The 17,788-nt window shown below is 31.6% G+C and overlaps 3 protein-coding genes across 5 annotated transcripts; all 3 read right to left on the bottom strand.

The window, feature by feature from the left end:
- Positions 1–345: 345 nt before the first annotated feature.
- LOC11424535 (uncharacterized protein At5g43822) lies at positions 346–5,500 on the bottom strand. Of its 3 annotated transcripts, none has more exons than XM_003605454.3 (7): positions 5,422–5,500; positions 3,913–4,053; positions 3,670–3,788; positions 2,857–3,036; positions 2,378–2,434; positions 1,471–1,538; positions 346–669 (listed from the first exon to the last, which is right to left on the bottom strand). In XM_003605454.3, the coding sequence occupies exons 2-7, from the start codon at positions 4,042–4,044 to the stop codon at positions 629–631; spliced, it is 597 nt and encodes a 198-aa protein (XP_003605502.1). In that variant the 5' UTR covers positions 4,045–4,053; positions 5,422–5,500; the 3' UTR covers positions 346–628. The 3 variants fall into 3 exon arrangements, with proteins under 3 accessions (XP_003605502.1, XP_024636836.1, XP_039689650.1); XM_024781068.2 differs by having other exon boundaries at positions 3,913–4,084; positions 5,422–5,499; XM_039833716.1 differs by lacking the exon at positions 5,422–5,500 and having other exon boundaries at positions 346–541; positions 590–669; positions 3,913–5,389.
- Positions 5,501–8,603: 3,103 nt separating this feature from the next.
- LOC11432880 (glutelin type-D 1) lies at positions 8,604–10,657 on the bottom strand. Its single transcript, XM_003605453.1, has 3 exons — positions 10,462–10,657; positions 8,842–9,562; positions 8,604–8,757 (listed from the first exon to the last, which is right to left on the bottom strand). Exons 1-3 carry the CDS (start codon positions 10,655–10,657, stop codon positions 8,604–8,606), a joined length of 1,071 nt encoding a protein of 356 aa, XP_003605501.1.
- A 4,759-nt stretch (positions 10,658–15,416) lies between these two features.
- Positions 15,417–17,532, bottom strand: LOC11432307 (immune-associated nucleotide-binding protein 9). Its single transcript, XM_039833866.1, has 5 exons — positions 17,286–17,532; positions 16,873–17,150; positions 16,217–16,381; positions 15,995–16,129; positions 15,417–15,728 (listed from the first exon to the last, which is right to left on the bottom strand). The coding sequence occupies exons 1-5, from the start codon at positions 17,530–17,532 to the stop codon at positions 15,456–15,458; spliced, it is 1,098 nt and encodes a 365-aa protein (XP_039689800.1). The 3' UTR covers positions 15,417–15,455.
- Between the last annotated feature and the right edge of the window lie 256 nt (positions 17,533–17,788).

Below are 17,788 nucleotides of genomic sequence, written 5' to 3'. Positions count from 1 at the left end.
AGTTTGTATTCTATCGACAGAATTTTGATCTACTACATTTCAATTGCACAAATTAAATCTCAAAAAGCATCCAATTGTCACACCTCAAAACTTATTGATATGTCATTTAACAATCTAATTTTTAACTTCAAAAGAGTAGATGGCCAACATGGATCTAAATTGACATTTATTTAGGCGTAATAAAATTTGTAAAAGATGAAGATCTATTTTACAAGAATTGCCAAAATCCTGCTGTTAAGTAGATTTCATTTTGTCGTTTATAACAAAAAAATTGAACGAGGTTATTATGAAAATCAAACAGAGTTTGGGTGATTTTTTCATCTTACCCAAACACAGGCCATAAAATACTGATATATAAATTCCAATGTAATATATACACCCAAAATTGAAGACTTACTTAACAAAAAGTACATCAGATAGTAAATTGAACGACTTCCTCAAAAAAAAAAAAAAAAAGTAACTTTTCCCTAAAGAACAATTGTGAAATATATAAATTATTATCAATAAAAATAAAAAATTGTCATAATCTAATCTGCATCAACATCATGCCTGTCGCATCAAAAGGTTCCCTTGATGTACAAAAGCTCAAGCATTCCGTAGTATAAACATACCACATTAGAGGATATCATCACAGATCTTCAGCAAATATTGTATCAAACAAAGATTGAACTGCAGGCAAAAGTCAGACAACAAAAATGAGCTTAGTATACCAATTTAATTTTGAGCAATAATTGGTGTACCATGTTGTACATTAAAGAATATAAAAGACAATATTATTAAAATACACAATTGTACTAGTGCCTCCTTCAGTCGTCCTCATGAACTTACCTCAGTTGATAAAGACAATGCATAATATATGCAAGGTCTGGGGTTTGAACCCCGGACACCACCAAAAAAAGTGCCTCCTTCAGTCATGCAGTCAATGTTTTAGAGACTGTTTGATTGAAATTCGATGATCTAAATTTAAAGCTTGATAAATTAATCAAAAAGATCATAAATCACTGATCAAAATCAGATGGTTGGGAACTTCCTACGGTCACTATTTTACTGCAGAGAACCTATTTCCTCCTTCTTTCTCCATCATCCCTCCACTCAAAAAATCAGGTCCAGTAATTAACATGTAATTATGGTTGTGAACTTTGTTAAAAATTACAATTATACTTGCAGTTCTAATTATGCTTACCAATTCAAACTATCTTGAAAATTTTACCAAATCTAATGCTATTCAATGCAGTTGAATCAAAGTTGGCATCCTAAGCAATCGAGATTTATCAAATAATGCAATGCTTAATAGAAGATTTATTCATTTACAACAACTTAAATGTGAACTTCAAATTCAAGAAATTAACATTATTGATATAAGGATCCTATAGGAATTTGAAGAAACATAAAGACGTTTTAAGTGAAGCATTCTTTATGATTAACATACCACAGACTCTAATGATAGCAATAAAGCACTTTATGATTTACCTTCCTCGGTAAGGATATTGGGTTGATCAACTAAGAGCTGCTGTAGTGCACCAAGATCACTAGCATTGCTGTAGTTCATGCAAAGTGAACAGAGTCAAAACCCATACAGCACAGAATTAAGATATTGAACACAACCACTCAAAATGTTACGTTATGAGAGAAATAACGAGATCTTGAATATTATTGATAATAGCTTGATGCTAACTTGATACAAACTAGACACTAACCCCTATATACAGAGATACGAGACTCTAATAATGAAGAGGGAAATTAAGACCAGACATTTGAAGGAGAACAAGGTTTGAAAGACTAGACATTTGAAGGTTGATCAAACCTCGTGATGGGATAGGCTTTGAAACATTAGAATTAAAATAAAGAACAAACTGGACCTAACTCAACGCGAGAATCTAACTCCAAGGGAGGAAGATTGCCAAAGTTGATCTACTGAGTATTTTGAAAGCCCATATGGGGTACTCTCTTCCCAGGGCTACAATTTAACATCTGACATATCCTGGCCAATGTGGGAGGATTTGCCAAGCCATTTATATGAAGAGTGCCTATAGTATTGCTTGTCGATTATAGTCCACCCACACCACCCATTTTCTTTAATTTGGTTTTGGGTCCTTACTAGGTCCCCGTTTTCCATGACAAATCAGTACATATTATAGTTTAACTATTTAAGGTACTGGTTCCTAAACAACCCAAACCTAAATGATATGAAGCTATACCCAAGAAAAAAAAGTTATAGGGACCAAAACAGAAGCGCGTGAAAACTCTAAGGCCCAAAGTCTGCCATAAATTAAAATAGACTAAAATTAAAACAAAAGAGTCGTATAAAAAGGAAGCATCCATATACACAATTAGAGCTTTTGAATGGCTGGACCATATAGCATTGGCATCTTCATACCTGGGTATTAAGGCCATTGATGATAGTGCTGATACAATTGATGTTTTTAATAAATACCTGTTTAAAAAAATATTAACTGTTCAAAAAAAGAAGAGAAAACTAAAACTTCAACTGAAATGGTTTTTATCTGAAGAAAAATCATTTAAAACTATCAATATATCGTTATTAAAGCAGAAAATAAAAATTCTATTGCATGATGAAACAATGCCTTAAGGTGCTTTGAAGTATATTCCAAATCTATATATTGATTGGCTCTTGAAAAGTACCACCTAAACACAATAGGAAATTTAAAGAAAATGTGATTTGTGTTTACCAAGTTCAGTAAAATTTCTGCCAATCTTTCAAGTTCTTGCAATGCATCATATGATTTGATGTAGAAAAATTCTCACATTAATGCATTTCCAGAGAGTCTAAAAGCAAAAAATAGTAGGCATAAATAAAGTACACTGCTCAATAAAGTATTCAACGTTGTTCCTTACTCTGAGTAGTATATTTCATGTAGAAACGACAGGCCATCCAAGCAATCAATAAGTGTAGGTTTGACACCAACACGCTGCTGCAGTTGTTTCATGGTTGGGCGAGAAGAACTGCCTTTAACTAGTTGTCTACCATCACGATGCATTTTTTCAAGAGATAAGACAATACAGTGAAATTCCTCTCTGAAAATTCAAATTAAAATAAAAAAAATGTCAATAAATCGAAATCAAACAAGGGTCATGCTAACTTGTTAGGGTACAAGTTAAGGAACTAAAAAAGGAGTGAAATGATACGTTTTGTATTGAAAAGATAAATTTTAAGCATTCAAGATAATGAATACACAATTTTCAAGGTTATCTCTATATTTTGCATCTATCATGTCACCATAACTTCTGCACATAATATGCAACCGATATCAAGGCATGTGCAAGTTGTTGTGGCTAAAAATCATCTTAGATGACTTGAAAGTCAACTTGTAATAACATTTTGGGTAGTTTACACAATGCATAAGAGACAAGTAGTTTCTTAAAGAAATACTTCAATACAACACGTAGTTCCTAAAAAGCAGCTAGAGGAATGGACCCATAACTTGGTACTTCTCTTTTGTCCTAATCAAAAGCAAAAGCCACTCGCAAAATCAGAACAATTCCAAACTGCGGGATAGTAGTGATTTAGCTAGAAACTTGAAAATTATAAATATTAATTTAAATCCTTTGTAAAGACATGTTGGAAAAAAAGATAAAGTAATGACAAAATTGTTTAATTCGTCAACCATTCCCAAGTTGAAAAGATTGGAGATCAAAATAGAAACTTACAATGTCTTTCTCATGGAAAACGAAATGGTATTCAAAGAATCAATCTGCTTTTGCAAAAGAACATCACTCACAGCTCCGACACAATTTAGAATACCATAATTGCTGGATTTTTGAAGCACCTGCTTGTAACCACACCAGTTACTTCAAGATCCCAAGTAATTTTAGAACTATAAGACTGTTTATATCAAGGTCAAAGCATCAAATAGGATGAAAAAATTAATATACAGGAAGAAGTCAAATTACCTGCAACCTATCCACAATATGGGAAGCATTCCTAAACTGTGAAATTAAGCGAGATTGAAGCTCATCCCACTGATTCATTTCTTCCCTAACTTTATTGAATTTTGACTGAAACTTTTTCACCATCATTTCCATTTTCAAGGCCTTAAAAACCAATCAGATGCCAGCAACAAGCCTCAGATGTTATACATAGGAAAAAGTAATTATTAGTTATAGCTACAGACATGTTTTTTTTCAAAGTTCCTGAACAAACATCATAAAGAACTGAGACGGTTTTGGTAAACAGAATGCAGAAAGTCAGCAGTAGCAAAGACAAATAAACCATATGAATTTTGAAAACGACCTGTCAAACCAATCACTAGTTCAAAGTGGTTGGTTTGAGTAGCAGTTTGATCCAATGAAACGTACTTGGTCACAATTCAGTTAAACAAGAAAAAACTGAATTTACATCTAATGTTGGTTCATCATACAATATGGTGCATTATATGGAAAGTTTATTCATAGTTTTTATTTTTCTATCTTAAATTTGAGCTAGTTGATGTGGGTTCTCAACACACACCCTCACACTCTGCATAATGAATACTTGGCTTGAGGCTTTAACAACTGCTCCCACGAGTGGCTATTTAACCTTTTCAAAACAGTATCTATAAACAATTTCACAAGCAAATAAACCGATATGTCAAAGGGAAATTATATACCGTGCTGAACAGTTTGACTAATTTCAAACAATCACCACGTTTAAGTAGCTATAACAATTTATCCAAAGAATACCATTTAAGACTAAAATGTGAAACAGTTGGTGCAATTCACCAATGCAGAAATAAAGTCCTTGACAAGGAAAGACAATAGATAACTCAATCAATATAAAAATAAAATTATTATGGATAAACAACTTGTTGCCGGTAAAACAATGATTATGTAACTTACTATTGGTTTAGTGACCAACACGTACTCAAATAAACACAGACGCACACGGGGAGGGGAAATGTGGTGATCTGGGTTAGAATTCGGGGTTCCACATAAAACATCCTCAAAGTCAAACCACTAGGTTGTAACAGTACACGCAACTACGGAGACTAATCTCTCGATCCCTAAGAGTTTTAAAGCTGCTGCATGCCCAAGGCTGGATTCGAAACCAGGACCTTGGTTAAGCTAGAAGATAGCCGTGTTATCTTATCTAAGCGCTCTTGGGTGTAATAACTAGATTCTACTGTAAAGCAAACAAAGTATGTATTGATTGGCAGTGAGTTCAGCAGAATCACAGTGAACCACATTAATTTCATCAAAAGCCACACCTTGGAGCTTCAACAAAATTACGATGTCACCATGATTTCGTCAAATTCAATATCATTCCAAACACGCACTAAGACAATAGTTATACATAGTCAGATAAATTCAACAACGCATAATTCAGTGAAATTGAAGAAAACCTAACAAAATGGTTTAACTAGAATCAAAATGAAATTAATGGTTGAATGAAAACTAAGTGAGTGCAAGAGGGTAAAGAAATACCTTGGGACTTGAAATTTGAGCTTGAACGAGTAATGGTGGGAGAATGGTTATTGCGGTTTGAGAAGAAGCATTAGCCTCAGTAAACCCGCGAACCCGATCCCCAAACGAACATTTAACCCAACCCAATTAAGTCGGATTCAACCCGAACCAGATAAGCTAAGTTAGTAGAATCGATACGAGAATCTTTTATTTCACATCATTTTCGATTTTTATCAATTTTCACATGGATTTTAGATTTCATGTTTGAAAATTCACATGTAAACAGGAAAAATATATATATATATATATATATATATATATATATATATATATTTGTTTTGTGGTTGAGGTTTGAAACCAGACATCGTATATATTTATTATGCATTATTTTTACCAACTGAGTTAAGAATAGATAAAATAACCTCTATTATAATAATGTAATTGTTATATGAAATTAAGCTAAAAGATGATAAATGTAATCTTACCTTTATTTTTTTATATATTGTCTAAAGGATTATGCTTGTTACCACGAAATGTTAGTCAACGAAAACAAAGAATAACACAACACCACCCATGATTTCTGCCAAACACTCAATTTTTTTTTTTGTTGTAAAAAAAAAGAAAGAAATTAATAGGAAGCACCGCTATTTCGTTGAATTCGTAGAAATTCCTTCGTGGGATATAGCATTATAACCTCTATTATATTTTTTTTCCTTCAAAAATAAAAATCTTTTATTTTTTTTCACTTTTCTAAGTGGACTTGTACCCCTACCATAAATCTTTTTTTTTTAATTTCAAATATAGTTGTATTAATTGTAAAAACTAAAACAATTTTTTTTAATGGTAAATATTTTTACTCACTCCGTCCCAAATTATAAGGCGTATTGGAAAAAAAAATTGTCCTAAATTATCAGTCCTTTTATTATTTATTACTCTTCTTTTTTCAATTCTTTAATTTACCTTTTTGAATGTTTAAGTAACAAAAAAAGTAGCAAAAATATGCTAATTGAATTATTATTTTTTTATTAAGTTAATTGTTTTTTTTTTCTCCATGACTGCGAATCCATCCCATTGATGATGTTAATTGAATTATTATTTTTTATTAAGTTAATTGTTTTTTTTTCTTCTCCATGATTACGAATACATCTCATTGATGATTAAAGTTGGTTTGGTTTTATTGATGTTGAAGGACCGTTTGATGGTTAGTATAGGATAAAAACAAGATAAGATATGAAGCTGAATAAAAACATGATATGATAGAGATATCATCACTATTACTCATATTATGTGTTTGATGCACACATGATAATAAACATTATATCATTATTTTAAAAATGACAACATTTTAAAAATGAAAGAATATCATGATAATAAACAAGAAATGAATTGTTAATCCTATCAAGATAGTTTCTAATCTAGTAAAAGTGGTTTATTTTATCCTATCACTTTGATGTATCAAACATGATATTTAAATAACATATGATATATTAATATATTATATGTCTCTCAATCTTAACCATCAAACGACCCTTAAAGTTCGGATTGGAGTTGGACGCTTGATCCAAAGCAAAGACAAATGATTGGTTTGGTTAATGGATTTGATCAAATTTATCACCTTATCAAAAATATTGAAGTATAAAGAGAAAAAGAGCATTATAGAAAATGATATTGATCAAAAGATGAATAGACGATAAATGAGTATATGAGATGCTCTATATTATATATAGAGCTTGTGAGACATTAACAAACAAACTAACCTAATAAAAAACTCTAACTAACCAAATTTTAATTAACTCTATATATCTAATACACCCCACGAGCCCCTATAAACAAAAAGTGGAGGTAGGTTGTCTAACAAAAAGGAAGAATCAAGAAAGATTACTTCAATTTCATTGTTAAAAATTGACTTGCTATGGTAAGATTATTTCAGTCTAACACCTCCCTCTATGGTAAGTTTATTTGAGATGTTATGCAACATAAGTCTAACAAATTGTGGATCCAAATGTTCATTCACAAACAAGTATGCAAGAAAACCAAATTTCATGGACACAGAGAGTGTTGCAGGATCCTGTTTTTGGAACTCAAGTTTCAAAGTCAAAGAAGTTTCTAAAACATGGTTTCAATACATAAGCATTGGCTCGGGAAATTTCTCATTTTGGTTCATAAATTGGAGTAATATTTGCACTCTTTGCTCGAGAAGTTACTTGTTACTCTGATTCAACTGCTATTGCTCTGATTATTGATTTGCCTCCTCCTTTCCACCATTGTGCTTCTATATAGAGCGCGACTATTTTTCATCTCTTGAAAGAGGACAACAATAGTATTGATTTTAGGCTTTTTATTTCTACACTTAGGGTGTCGAAGTGGTTGTAGGCCGTAGCATTGTCCTTATTTGATTCTCATTCGTTCTCCTGCTTGAAAAGCGATCTAAGATTATAATGTTTTCCAAGTTTTTATAAAGGCCAGAAACTAACTTCAATGTAACTAGTTTACAAACTTTGCTTCAGAAAGGAATTTTTTATGATTGTTAGTTAGATTAATATAAGTTTCGTGACGTTCCACAATCATAGTTAATTTGATTTCGTAATGAAATGATGAGTATAGCCTCACGAATTCAATCTTTATTCTCAACTTATCAACTATAAACTACTTCGATATTTATTAGATTCTCTAAATTTGAAGTTCCTGAATTTCCCAACATTTTAGTCAAAGAAAAAGTTTCCCAACATTTTGAGTCAAAAAACAGTTTCCCAACATTTACTCAATCATGAAAAAGACATGGTCGAAAACGTTGCTACAAATGCATCACAATTAACCTGATACTGAGAAATTAAAACTACTGCAAATTCGAAGAATGTGAATCCAAAACGAGCTTTGAATTCAAGTCCTTGTGAGAGATCATTCGTCCAAACTTATACTTAATCGAAGTTTTTTCAGCTGTCTACTGTCTTCTTTCTATATTAGTATTCATTATGCAAAAATTGCATCTTATAGACAGAAAAATAACTATATATAAGGCAGCAATATAAAGAAAGATCAAAATAGAGGTCAACCCGAAAAAATCATTTGAGGCAATCAACTCCTTATAAATCCAAAATAAAAGTGCAGAAACTTTATAAACTAGATAAAAACTATTGTCTATAACGGCTTGTTAAAACATATTTTCATTGCCATAAAAAATAAAAACTTAATTCCATTCTACTTCAATTTGGAGGAGGGAAGAAAATGGCATCGGCAGTCCTCTTTGAACGGAAGAGTTTCTCAACTTCTGGATCGACATTGAAAGCAGCTTGTAGAACTGTAGGTGATAGCGCCTTCCACACCGAAGAGCTTCCAGCCATGTGTGTAAATACAGGACTGCGAAAAACAACAATAATAATCACATTAAGAAAGAACTTATAAGCATAATCAAAATAAGGTTACAAGGTAAGAAAAACTCACTTAGGGGTAGTGATGATAGAAAACCACTCCATTCCATCATTGTCAGCAATTTTCGAGACAACGAAAAACCTCGGCACAATGAACAAATCTCCAGCCTTCAAAGTTGTCTCCAAAACTCTCTTACCATCAACACCAACAACTTGAACACGGCCACTTCCCCTAACAATGTAAGTAACCTGTAAAGCAGAATCACAAGAGAATCCGGGCGAGCACATGGATCTTCCATCGATCCTCACAAGGTCGGCTCCTAAACCAACCTCACCGACCAAAGGAAGGTTCTTAGTGTTCAATACAACAACCCTTCCACCATTCTTAATATCAACATCCAATGGTGCCTCCAGACAGTTCAAAGCCATGCCTTTCTTGTGTTCCTCTATAGGTTGAGGAAGGCTTATTTTACCGTCAAGCTTCACAATCCCTTTAGCGGACTGCTTTCCAACGAGTGTCTTCACATTGTTCTCGTCCAAGTCCCAAGCCCTTCCGACAAACTCAGTTGAAAATCCAGTAAAGATTCCATTAGGACCGGTCAGGAAAAAATCAGTAAACTCACCGGCTTTGTGTGCTTTTGAAGTGTCGCCGAGGAACAGAACAACCAACTCAGTGTCCTCTTTGTTGTACCACCACGTCACAACACCGAAGGGAAGTGCTAATGCATCACCCTCCTTAATTGCAACAACCTTCTCTTTAGATTCAGGTAGCACAATTCCAGCAACTCCACTTCCTGTTTCATCAAATCTTCACCATTAAGTATCTCAACAATACTGTACTCAATATTGGTAATCACAAAAGCAGTATCCAATACAAATTAAAATTTTCAAAACACAAAAAATAAGTTAAAATTGAAACCATGATGTATGAAACAACGTTTTTTTAACCATACCAGAAAAACAAAATCAAACAACATTTTTTAAAATAATCAGTTTTAGAAAATTCAATCTGTTTGTTACAAATTTCTAAAAGATAATAATGTATTACTTCAAATTAGAAGTGTTTTTAATAGCTTCTCATAAAATCATTGCTTTTTTTTTTAAGTGATTTTTATTCTGGTATACAAACATAACAACTTCTACTTCTTACAAAAAAAACTCAATAAATTAATCTCTAACTTACAAGTATCTTAATGGCTTTTTTTATAATCCAAAAATGATACAAAAATAATAAATATGACACATCCTGCCAAATAAAAACTTTAATAAAATTATTTTTTATGTTGTGTCGTGTGAGACCTAATATGTCTTCCATCAGAAGTGTTCACCCCAAATTGATATCATTACTCCAATTGAGGGAACCTATGAAGCACGGATAGGACACCGGACATTGTCTGACAAATATTGACACCGACATCGCTAATAGTTTGAGAAAATTACATAATTCAATATAATTACATGTGTCACTGTCAGACACATATGCAATCGTGTCAGTGTGTATGCATGTCAGTGTCGATGAGAGTGTTCGTGCTTCATAGTAGGGAACAACATATTTTTTTTTTTTTTGTAGGATAGTAGGGAACAACATAAAAACAATTAAAAACACTTAATCATAATTGAAAAACAAATAATTATCATCAATCCAAATCAAAATAAAATAAAAAGATGAATTAAATCATGAAACTTTGGTTACCTTGAAGAACATAAGCAACCTTAGAAGAATCAGAATACCTTGGAACAGCAAAACCATTCTTCTCAAGAGCTAACTTGGCAGCACCAATGTTACCTTCACGTAACATAGGAAGCTCAGAAGGAGACCAAGCATAGTACGATCCACCATCACCACCGTACACTTTCTTTGCCAATTGAGGAGAAAGATTAATATCCATAGCAACCAAAACAAAATTGAACGATCACACGAAAAAACAAAGCAAAGGAAAAAACTTGGAGAGAAAAAATTGATGTGTTTCTGAGTGCATGTGGTTTGGTGTATTTATAGGTAAAGTGTAACAAACTGCATGTGTGTGTAGGTTGTGTTAATCAGCTGTTAAAACTTGTTATCATCCAATAATTTACGATAGGCTTAAACTAAATAATATTTTTGAAAGATAATAACAAGTAAAGGGGTAAATTTAAATTTGGATTAGGATGTTTTCATGTGACTCTTATCTTTTTTCCGTTTTATTTTTGTTACATTTTATCGTTCTTTTTAATATAGACATAAGTGATGTGACACTTCAACTTTTGCTAAGGAAAAAAGAGAGTAATAGATTTGCATTGGATTCAATAATTTTTTTTTTTTTTTTAATTCATGTACTTGCTGTGAGTACAATAATCGTATATAGGGTTATACTATTTATGTGATGCCTTGAGACTGATTCCAAAGGTGGTATTTATAGCCTGTTGTGGGCTTACTTTAGTGTGACTTAAGCCCCAAGTAAGCTGGGTTTTAGGTCTTTTGCCTGACTTCTAGATGCTTCTAGAAGCCAGCTAAGGCGTCACCAACTGAAGGGTGCGCTTATGGTTCAGGGAACCTTCTGGAGGGCGCGCTGGTCCTTTTGGAGGACTCCTAGGTCCTTAGGAAAGTATTGACGGTCCAATTCATCATTTTTCAATGCAATATTTTTATTTTTATCCTTTTAACCAATATCCTAAAGGCATTCTATAACATTTCTTTATTAATTATTACAACTCTACAAAAATGATTAATTCAGAATGTGTGCATAGATAACCCTAACCAAGTCGAGCCTTTGGGAAGTGGAGTGATTAGCGACAGAAACGAATAATGCGTCGAGATCGTGGAGGAGGAAATCTTTGACTGCGAAGAAAGTGGAATGTTGGGATGGTGTAAGATCAAATTGAAAGATGAAAAAGGGGAAAAAAATGAGGAAGAGGAGAAGTGGATTGTTGGGATGGTGTTAGATCAAATTGAAAGATGAAAAAGGGGAAAAAAATGAGGAAGTGGAGAAGAACCAGAGTAGATGTGGCTTGGGAAGCACAAATTTTCTTCCGATGCCGCCAACTCCTGAGAAGGAATCCGCGGAAAATTCGATACTACGTAGAGTTATACGCAATTTTGGTCCCCTATTTTAACTTAATCAAAATTTTAATCCTCATAATTTTAAAATCATCATTTTAGTTCCCATGTTTTGTATTTCTTTGTTTTTTTAGTCCCCGTCTTATTTGGTGATTTATCACTCTCATTAATGATGTTTTAGTGACGTGTCAGTGTTGACTAATGGAAAAGTCTTTCATAGACACAACACCGAATAAATATTATTTAGACACACTCACATAAAACTAATAAATAAAATAAAAAATATTTAATCACATCAATTGATTTATTGTAATTTTTTTCTTTAATTTTTTCTTAGTTTTGTGAATGTGACTGAATATTTTTATTTGAGTGTGGCCAACCATGTGTGCCTCGGTGGCTAATTCAATTTTCACGTGACATTATGCTAATTATATAAACAAAGTAATTACATTGTTAATATCGTCAAATGTTTAAAAATATTAAATCAAAATTATCAACATTAATATAATGTTTTTATTGAATATTTTTTTTCTTATATATAGTAAAATATGTTAATATTTGAATTTTGTATCTTATGGATTTTATTTTCTAATGTATATGAAAAGAAATTTTTATATACATATTTGAGAAAGTTATATTTGAAAATTCATGATTATTTTTAAAATATCAAAATTAATGTAATGTTTCTATTAGATAACTTTTTATTTTATATGCGAAACATAGTTCAACTTTTGCATCACATAGGTTGCAGATTTAATGTGTTATATCTGCATAAATAAATTTTTACATAAATATATGAGAAAATTGATATGATAAAATTGTGGAAACTCATTAATATTGTCTAAATATAAACATTAATATAGTGTTTATATTGAATACATTTTTATTTTACATGCAAAACACCGTTTAATGTTTGCACCGCACCCGTTGCAAATTTTATGTGCTTATATATGCATAAATAATTTTTTATGTACCTATATGAAAAAATCAATATTATAAAATTTTGAAAACTCGTGACTATTTTCAAAATATCAACATCAATGTAAGTTTTTTGAATAACTTTTTATTTTATATGTAAAACATCGGTCAATGTTTGCACCGCAACCGTTGCAGATTATGTGTTTATGTGAAGAAACAAATTTTTATCTAAATATATAAGAAAGTTGATATCATAATATCGTGGAAATTCATTAATATTGTCAAAATATAAACATTAATATTGTGTTTTTATTGAATAACTTTTTATTTTATATGCAAAACACCGTTCAATGTTTGCACCGAACCCGTTGTAGATTTTATGTGCTTATATATGAATACATAAATTTTTTACTTACATATATGAGCAAATCGATATGATAAAGTTTTGAAAACTCGTGACTATTTTCAAAATGATAAAATTTTGAAAACTCATGACTATTTTCAAAATATCAACATCAAGGTAGTGTTTCTTTTAAATAGCATTCTATTTTATATTTAAAACACTGATAAATATTTGCGCCGCACTCGTTGAGGATTTTATAAACTTATATATGAAGAAGATATTTTTTATTTAACGATATGTGATAGTCGATATGATAAAATTTGAAAAACTGGTGACCATTTTCAAAATATCAACTAATGTTTAGGCTTGAAAGTGATAAATCAAAAGAATTAGTTATGCTTGGAAGTGCTAAATCTAAAAAATTACGATATAGAGGCTCCGAAGTTATAAATATACAAAATGACGATATAGAAAATTAGTTAGGTTCGGAAGTAATAAATCTGAAAAATGACGATACATAAGGAATAAGTTCGGCTAGGAAGATAAACAAAAATATATACAATGATTTTTTAAAGATGAATAAATTAAATTTTATTTTGTAAAATGACAATTGAACCCATAAAAGTAAGAAGATTATTAGTTTAATTGAGGATAATTATGGATTTTTATTGGAGTAAGATTTTCTTATTTTCTTATTATAGTAGTAGTAGTAGTAGATTAGTAGTAAAAGTAGATATTTAAATTTGTTGTGTGGATTTGAAAAAATAATCGTACGTAATTATCATGATAATATATTGGCTTTTAAAACAGAAAATTACGAAGTTTTGTTGGATTTCGATTTTTATATATTAATTTTTTTTTGAAAGAATTTTCTTATGTACTGTTAGTAGATTAAAAAAAACATAAAATTTTAAAATTAAAAATATTTCGAAGACATATTGATTTTGCTACCAAAAAAGAAATATGCTTGAAAAATTGTTATATCCGTGGATAGTTCCATACTATTTGTTTTTATGTCATTTTTTAAAAAACAAATAATATCAACAGTTTAGTTCCTTATGTGGTGCCTCTAAGACGAAGCAATCTATTCTTCAGGTGATTTGGTTTGCGACTATGTGGGAGATTTGGAAGGAAAGGAATAATAGGATCTTTAATGCCAAGGTTACCTCTATTCTACAGGTGGTAGATAGGATTAAGTTGCTATCTTTTCAGTGGTTGAAGGTGAAGTTTGTCACTCTTCCCTTTAATTATCATGGTTGGTGGCTTAGTCCTTTTACTTTATTAGGAATAGGTTAACCGGTGGCTGGAGTTAAGCTGTTTTGTGGTGTTTGCTTTTGTTTCTTTGTAAATTTCGTACTTTGTTTCATTTGTTAAAGGTTTTTATTCCTTTGCACACCTTGTGCTAGGAAGACCTTTATTGTGGTAACATATTTCATTTTAGCTTCTTCAAAAAAAAAAAAAACAAATAAATTAATTTCATAGTTATCCAGAAAAATTTGTTAGACTTGTGATGATCATTATCCGTATTTTTTTAACAAATTAATTAACTTCATATTTATCCGTGAAAATTTGTTGCATTTGAGATGACCATTATCTATAATTAATTTGTTTTCTTTTTTAAAAACAATTAAATTAAATTTTGCAAATTGACCATTATGCACATAAAATCAAGGAGATCATGAGTTTTAAAGAGGACGATTATGAAATTTTGCTGTACTTAAACTTTTATATACTGTTAGTAGATGATATAAATTATAAAAACTAATATCAATAATTTCATTCATCCTCCTCCATCTTCAAGAAGAAAATGAATTCGAAACATTATGAATTCCCATTCGTTTTTGTTTTCGTACAAGCGGGTAAAAACTATTAACCTTTTTTTAATAAACTATAGACATAAGCGGAAAGCTAAGAAGCATAAATACAACTTCTGTGTGTTGGTCACTTTGATCGTCAAAAGACAAAATGAAAATTATTGTAGTCAAGAAATTTATTGAGGGTTTTGAGTTATTTACTCATGTAATTAGTTGTTATTTCTTTTGAGCCACTAGCCTAGCTTAACCTATAAAGAGATTAATGACTAAGCTTCTAGATTAATCTACTTGTTAGGGAACTTTGTATAACGATCTTGAGGTTTGATTTTGATGTTTAATTTGTTTGTGTTTCTATTTCTTTTTCCTTCTTATTTCATCTGTTAGATCTATATTTTCACAATGTACTTATAATGAAAGTAAATATATAACAGAAACTTATTGAAAATACTAGAGCCATAAAATCCAAATTTAAAAAGATCTCTAATCTCATGATGTCAACACAAAATAACAATAAATAATCATATCCAGAAGAAAAACTAAACGATCTCATTGCAAGTTTGAAGTAGCTACTAGTATCAGAGAATGGCACAACGATCTTCTGGAACTCGCCTGCGAAGTTCTTCTTGTGCCTGCTCAAAATGTCTTATGAGTTTCTTAAATGATGTATCTTGAGCTCGCAGGCGAAGTTCTTCATGTGCCCGCTCAAGATTTCTTCGGAGTTTCAGAATTTCTTCATCTGATTTCATTTGAGCAGCATGTGCATACTTTTCTGCTTCTAGTCTTGCAGCTTGTTCTTTTGCCAATTGTTCCTCCAACCTCGTAGTTGCTGCCCTCAACTTTGACTCTACCTACAAAATCATAGAACAATTGTTCAAAACCAAAATCAATCTTAGATTATGCGACATGATCAATACCATTAAGACCACAGAGTTCATGTTTAAAACACCTAAATAGAATGCAAGCCAAACATTAATACATATATAAAGCTTCTATAAAAAATTCTTTCAAAATTTAGGTCGGGAGTTACTCAAATTTACAAAACCGACTTGTAATGTGAGTGGTTCTCACACACTTTTTCCGACCATAATGTAACTAAGATAGAATTGAAACGTACCATCTCAGTTATGCGATGCAGCTGGTCATTATATGCTTGCTCACTTTGCTTTTTATGCTCCAATATATCTTCTTTTGTACATCCTTTCAATGCATCAGCCTCTCTTTGTTGTTTTTGCAGCTCCATTTCTCGTTTCTGAAGCGAAATGATGAATTCATTGATATCAATAATAATTTTTTTCAAGATATAAGAAACAAAACGTGAAATTCGCAAAACCTATACCTTTAGTTCTTTAAACAACTCATCTGTATAAGGCCGTCCACCATTCTGTGAAATTACCACATTCACAAAAGAGAGAAGTTGTTGAACTTGTTCAGATTGCTTCTTTTCATCCTTAGTCTTGTTATCGAAAAGCACACATCGATTCCCACACAAAGAAAGGATTGCCTGCATTAATATTAACATCAACTCAAGGTCAATAATTTATCAATTTTCTATTAGAGATTCAGCAATGGATTTTCAAAAACTAGGAAATGCTACATTAAATTGTTTACTAGCATGCAAATAGGGCAAGTAAAACATTACTAGCTACTCAATTATCCCTTTTTTTTTTTTCCCACAATATAACAAGAAAGTTTATAACAAATACAAGACCAAAAAGTAAATATGAAGATATATACAATGAATTTTAGTACTTTCCCCAAAAGTTGGAGAAACAGGTTTACTAGAAAAAAACCATAGAATAGCTAGACAACAAATGTTACCTAGCGGCTAGAAATTCACCTTTAAAATGAATAAATGGGAAGTTCGGGGTTCGAACCCCTACCCCTGCATAAATTATACATTGTCTTGCAAATTAAGCTAAACTAACGGGGACAACTTGACAACAAATGTTAAAAACCAATGGACAAAAAAAAAAAAAGGATAGTAATAAGAACCTTTAAAGGCTCTGGACAATCGCGGCCTAAATACTGGTCCAGTGTCTCATTGGTTGCTTCCAATTCATCTCCTCCGGTAAACACGATAATCATGTAATCAACAATTTTGCTTCCAAATAATTTCTGCACGCTACGCAGAGCACTCTCTTCTTCCTCAGTAAATCGTGTTCTAACAGAGAATACTACAATCAAGGCATGGATTCCATCCTTTGCCAAATCAATGCACTTGACTATTTCTTTCCCAAGTAGTTCAATTCCAACCGAAAAATCAAATAATCCTGTAAAGGTTGAAGTTTGAAAGAATTTGAAGAAAACAATATTTAAACAATTAGTAATCACGATTCATACCCAATCCGTAACACTCAAGGTTAACATTGAGACACGAAACAGGCTATAAGTTAAAATATCTTTACCTGGAGTATCAATAACATTCACAATTTGTCCATCATTCAGCTCAGTTGTTTTCATTTCGCATGAAGTGGTGACACCGGAAGAGCTAGTCCTCGACTTGAAGACCTTTTTTCCAAGAATACTATTACCGGTTGCACTCTTCCCATTCCCAGTACGACCAAACAAAACCAAAGTCTTAGCCTCAGTCGACATGGAAGAACAAGAAGCAAACTCCCAATTATCAGCACCAAGACCTGAATTTTCCCCCATGGCAGATTACTATCACTAAAAACGAAAACACTAAAAAAAAAAACTTAAGGCATTGATTGTGATGGCACTAAACATAGTAATCTTAAAAGAGTAATCCTATCAACACTCTTTTTGAACACCCTCTCTAATACTCACTTTGAAAATTGAACCAATACAAAGTGGTGGACATACATTGATTTCATCCCATAAAAGAGTGAATAAAAGAGTGAGTGTTGCTAGCATTTCTAAATCTTAAATACTTATTATAAAGCTGAAA

Source organism: Medicago truncatula, chromosome 4, assembly GCF_003473485.1.
Source record: "Medicago truncatula cultivar Jemalong A17 chromosome 4, MtrunA17r5.0-ANR, whole genome shotgun sequence".
Lineage (NCBI taxonomy): Eukaryota > Viridiplantae > Streptophyta > Magnoliopsida > Fabales > Fabaceae > Medicago > Medicago truncatula.
Note: the sequence above shows the minus strand (reverse complement) of the source record. Positions and strands in the feature narration are given on the sequence as shown.

Bases quoted from the DNA above. Each gene is read 5' to 3' on its own strand.
- LOC11432880 (XM_003605453.1), bottom strand. From the start codon at position 10,657: ATGGATATTAATCTTTCTCCTCAATTGGCAAAGAAAGTGTACGGTGGT. The intron at 9,563-10,461 runs GTAACCAAAGTT...TTGATGAAACAG, and splicing joins GGTTGCTTATGTTCTTCAAG to GAAGTGGAGTTGCTGGAATT. The intron at 8,758-8,841 runs GTGAGTTTTTCT...TGTTTTTCGCAG, and splicing joins TCTATCATCACTACCCCTAA to TCCTGTATTTACACACATGG.
- LOC11432307 (XM_039833866.1), bottom strand. From the start codon at position 17,532: ATGGGGGAAAATTCAGGTCTTGGTGCTGATAATTGGGAGTTTGCTTCT. The intron at 16,130-16,216 runs GTATAGGTTTTG...ATTTCGCTTCAG, and splicing joins AGTTGTTTAAAGAACTAAAG to AAACGAGAAATGGAGCTGCA. The intron at 15,729-15,994 runs GTACGTTTCAAT...ATGATTTTGTAG, and splicing joins TGCATCGCATAACTGAGATG to GTAGAGTCAAAGTTGAGGGC.
- LOC11424535 (XM_003605454.3), bottom strand. From the start codon at position 4,044: ATGGAAATGATGGTGAAAAAGTTTCAGTCAAAATTCAATAAAGTTAGG. The intron at 2,435-2,856 runs GTAAGGAACAAC...TTTTTTAAACAG, and splicing joins CATGAAATATACTACTCAGA to GTATTTATTAAAAACATCAA. The intron at 1,539-2,377 runs GTATGAAGATGC...CATGAACTACAG, and splicing joins TCAATGGCCTTAATACCCAG to CAATGCTAGTGATCTTGGTG.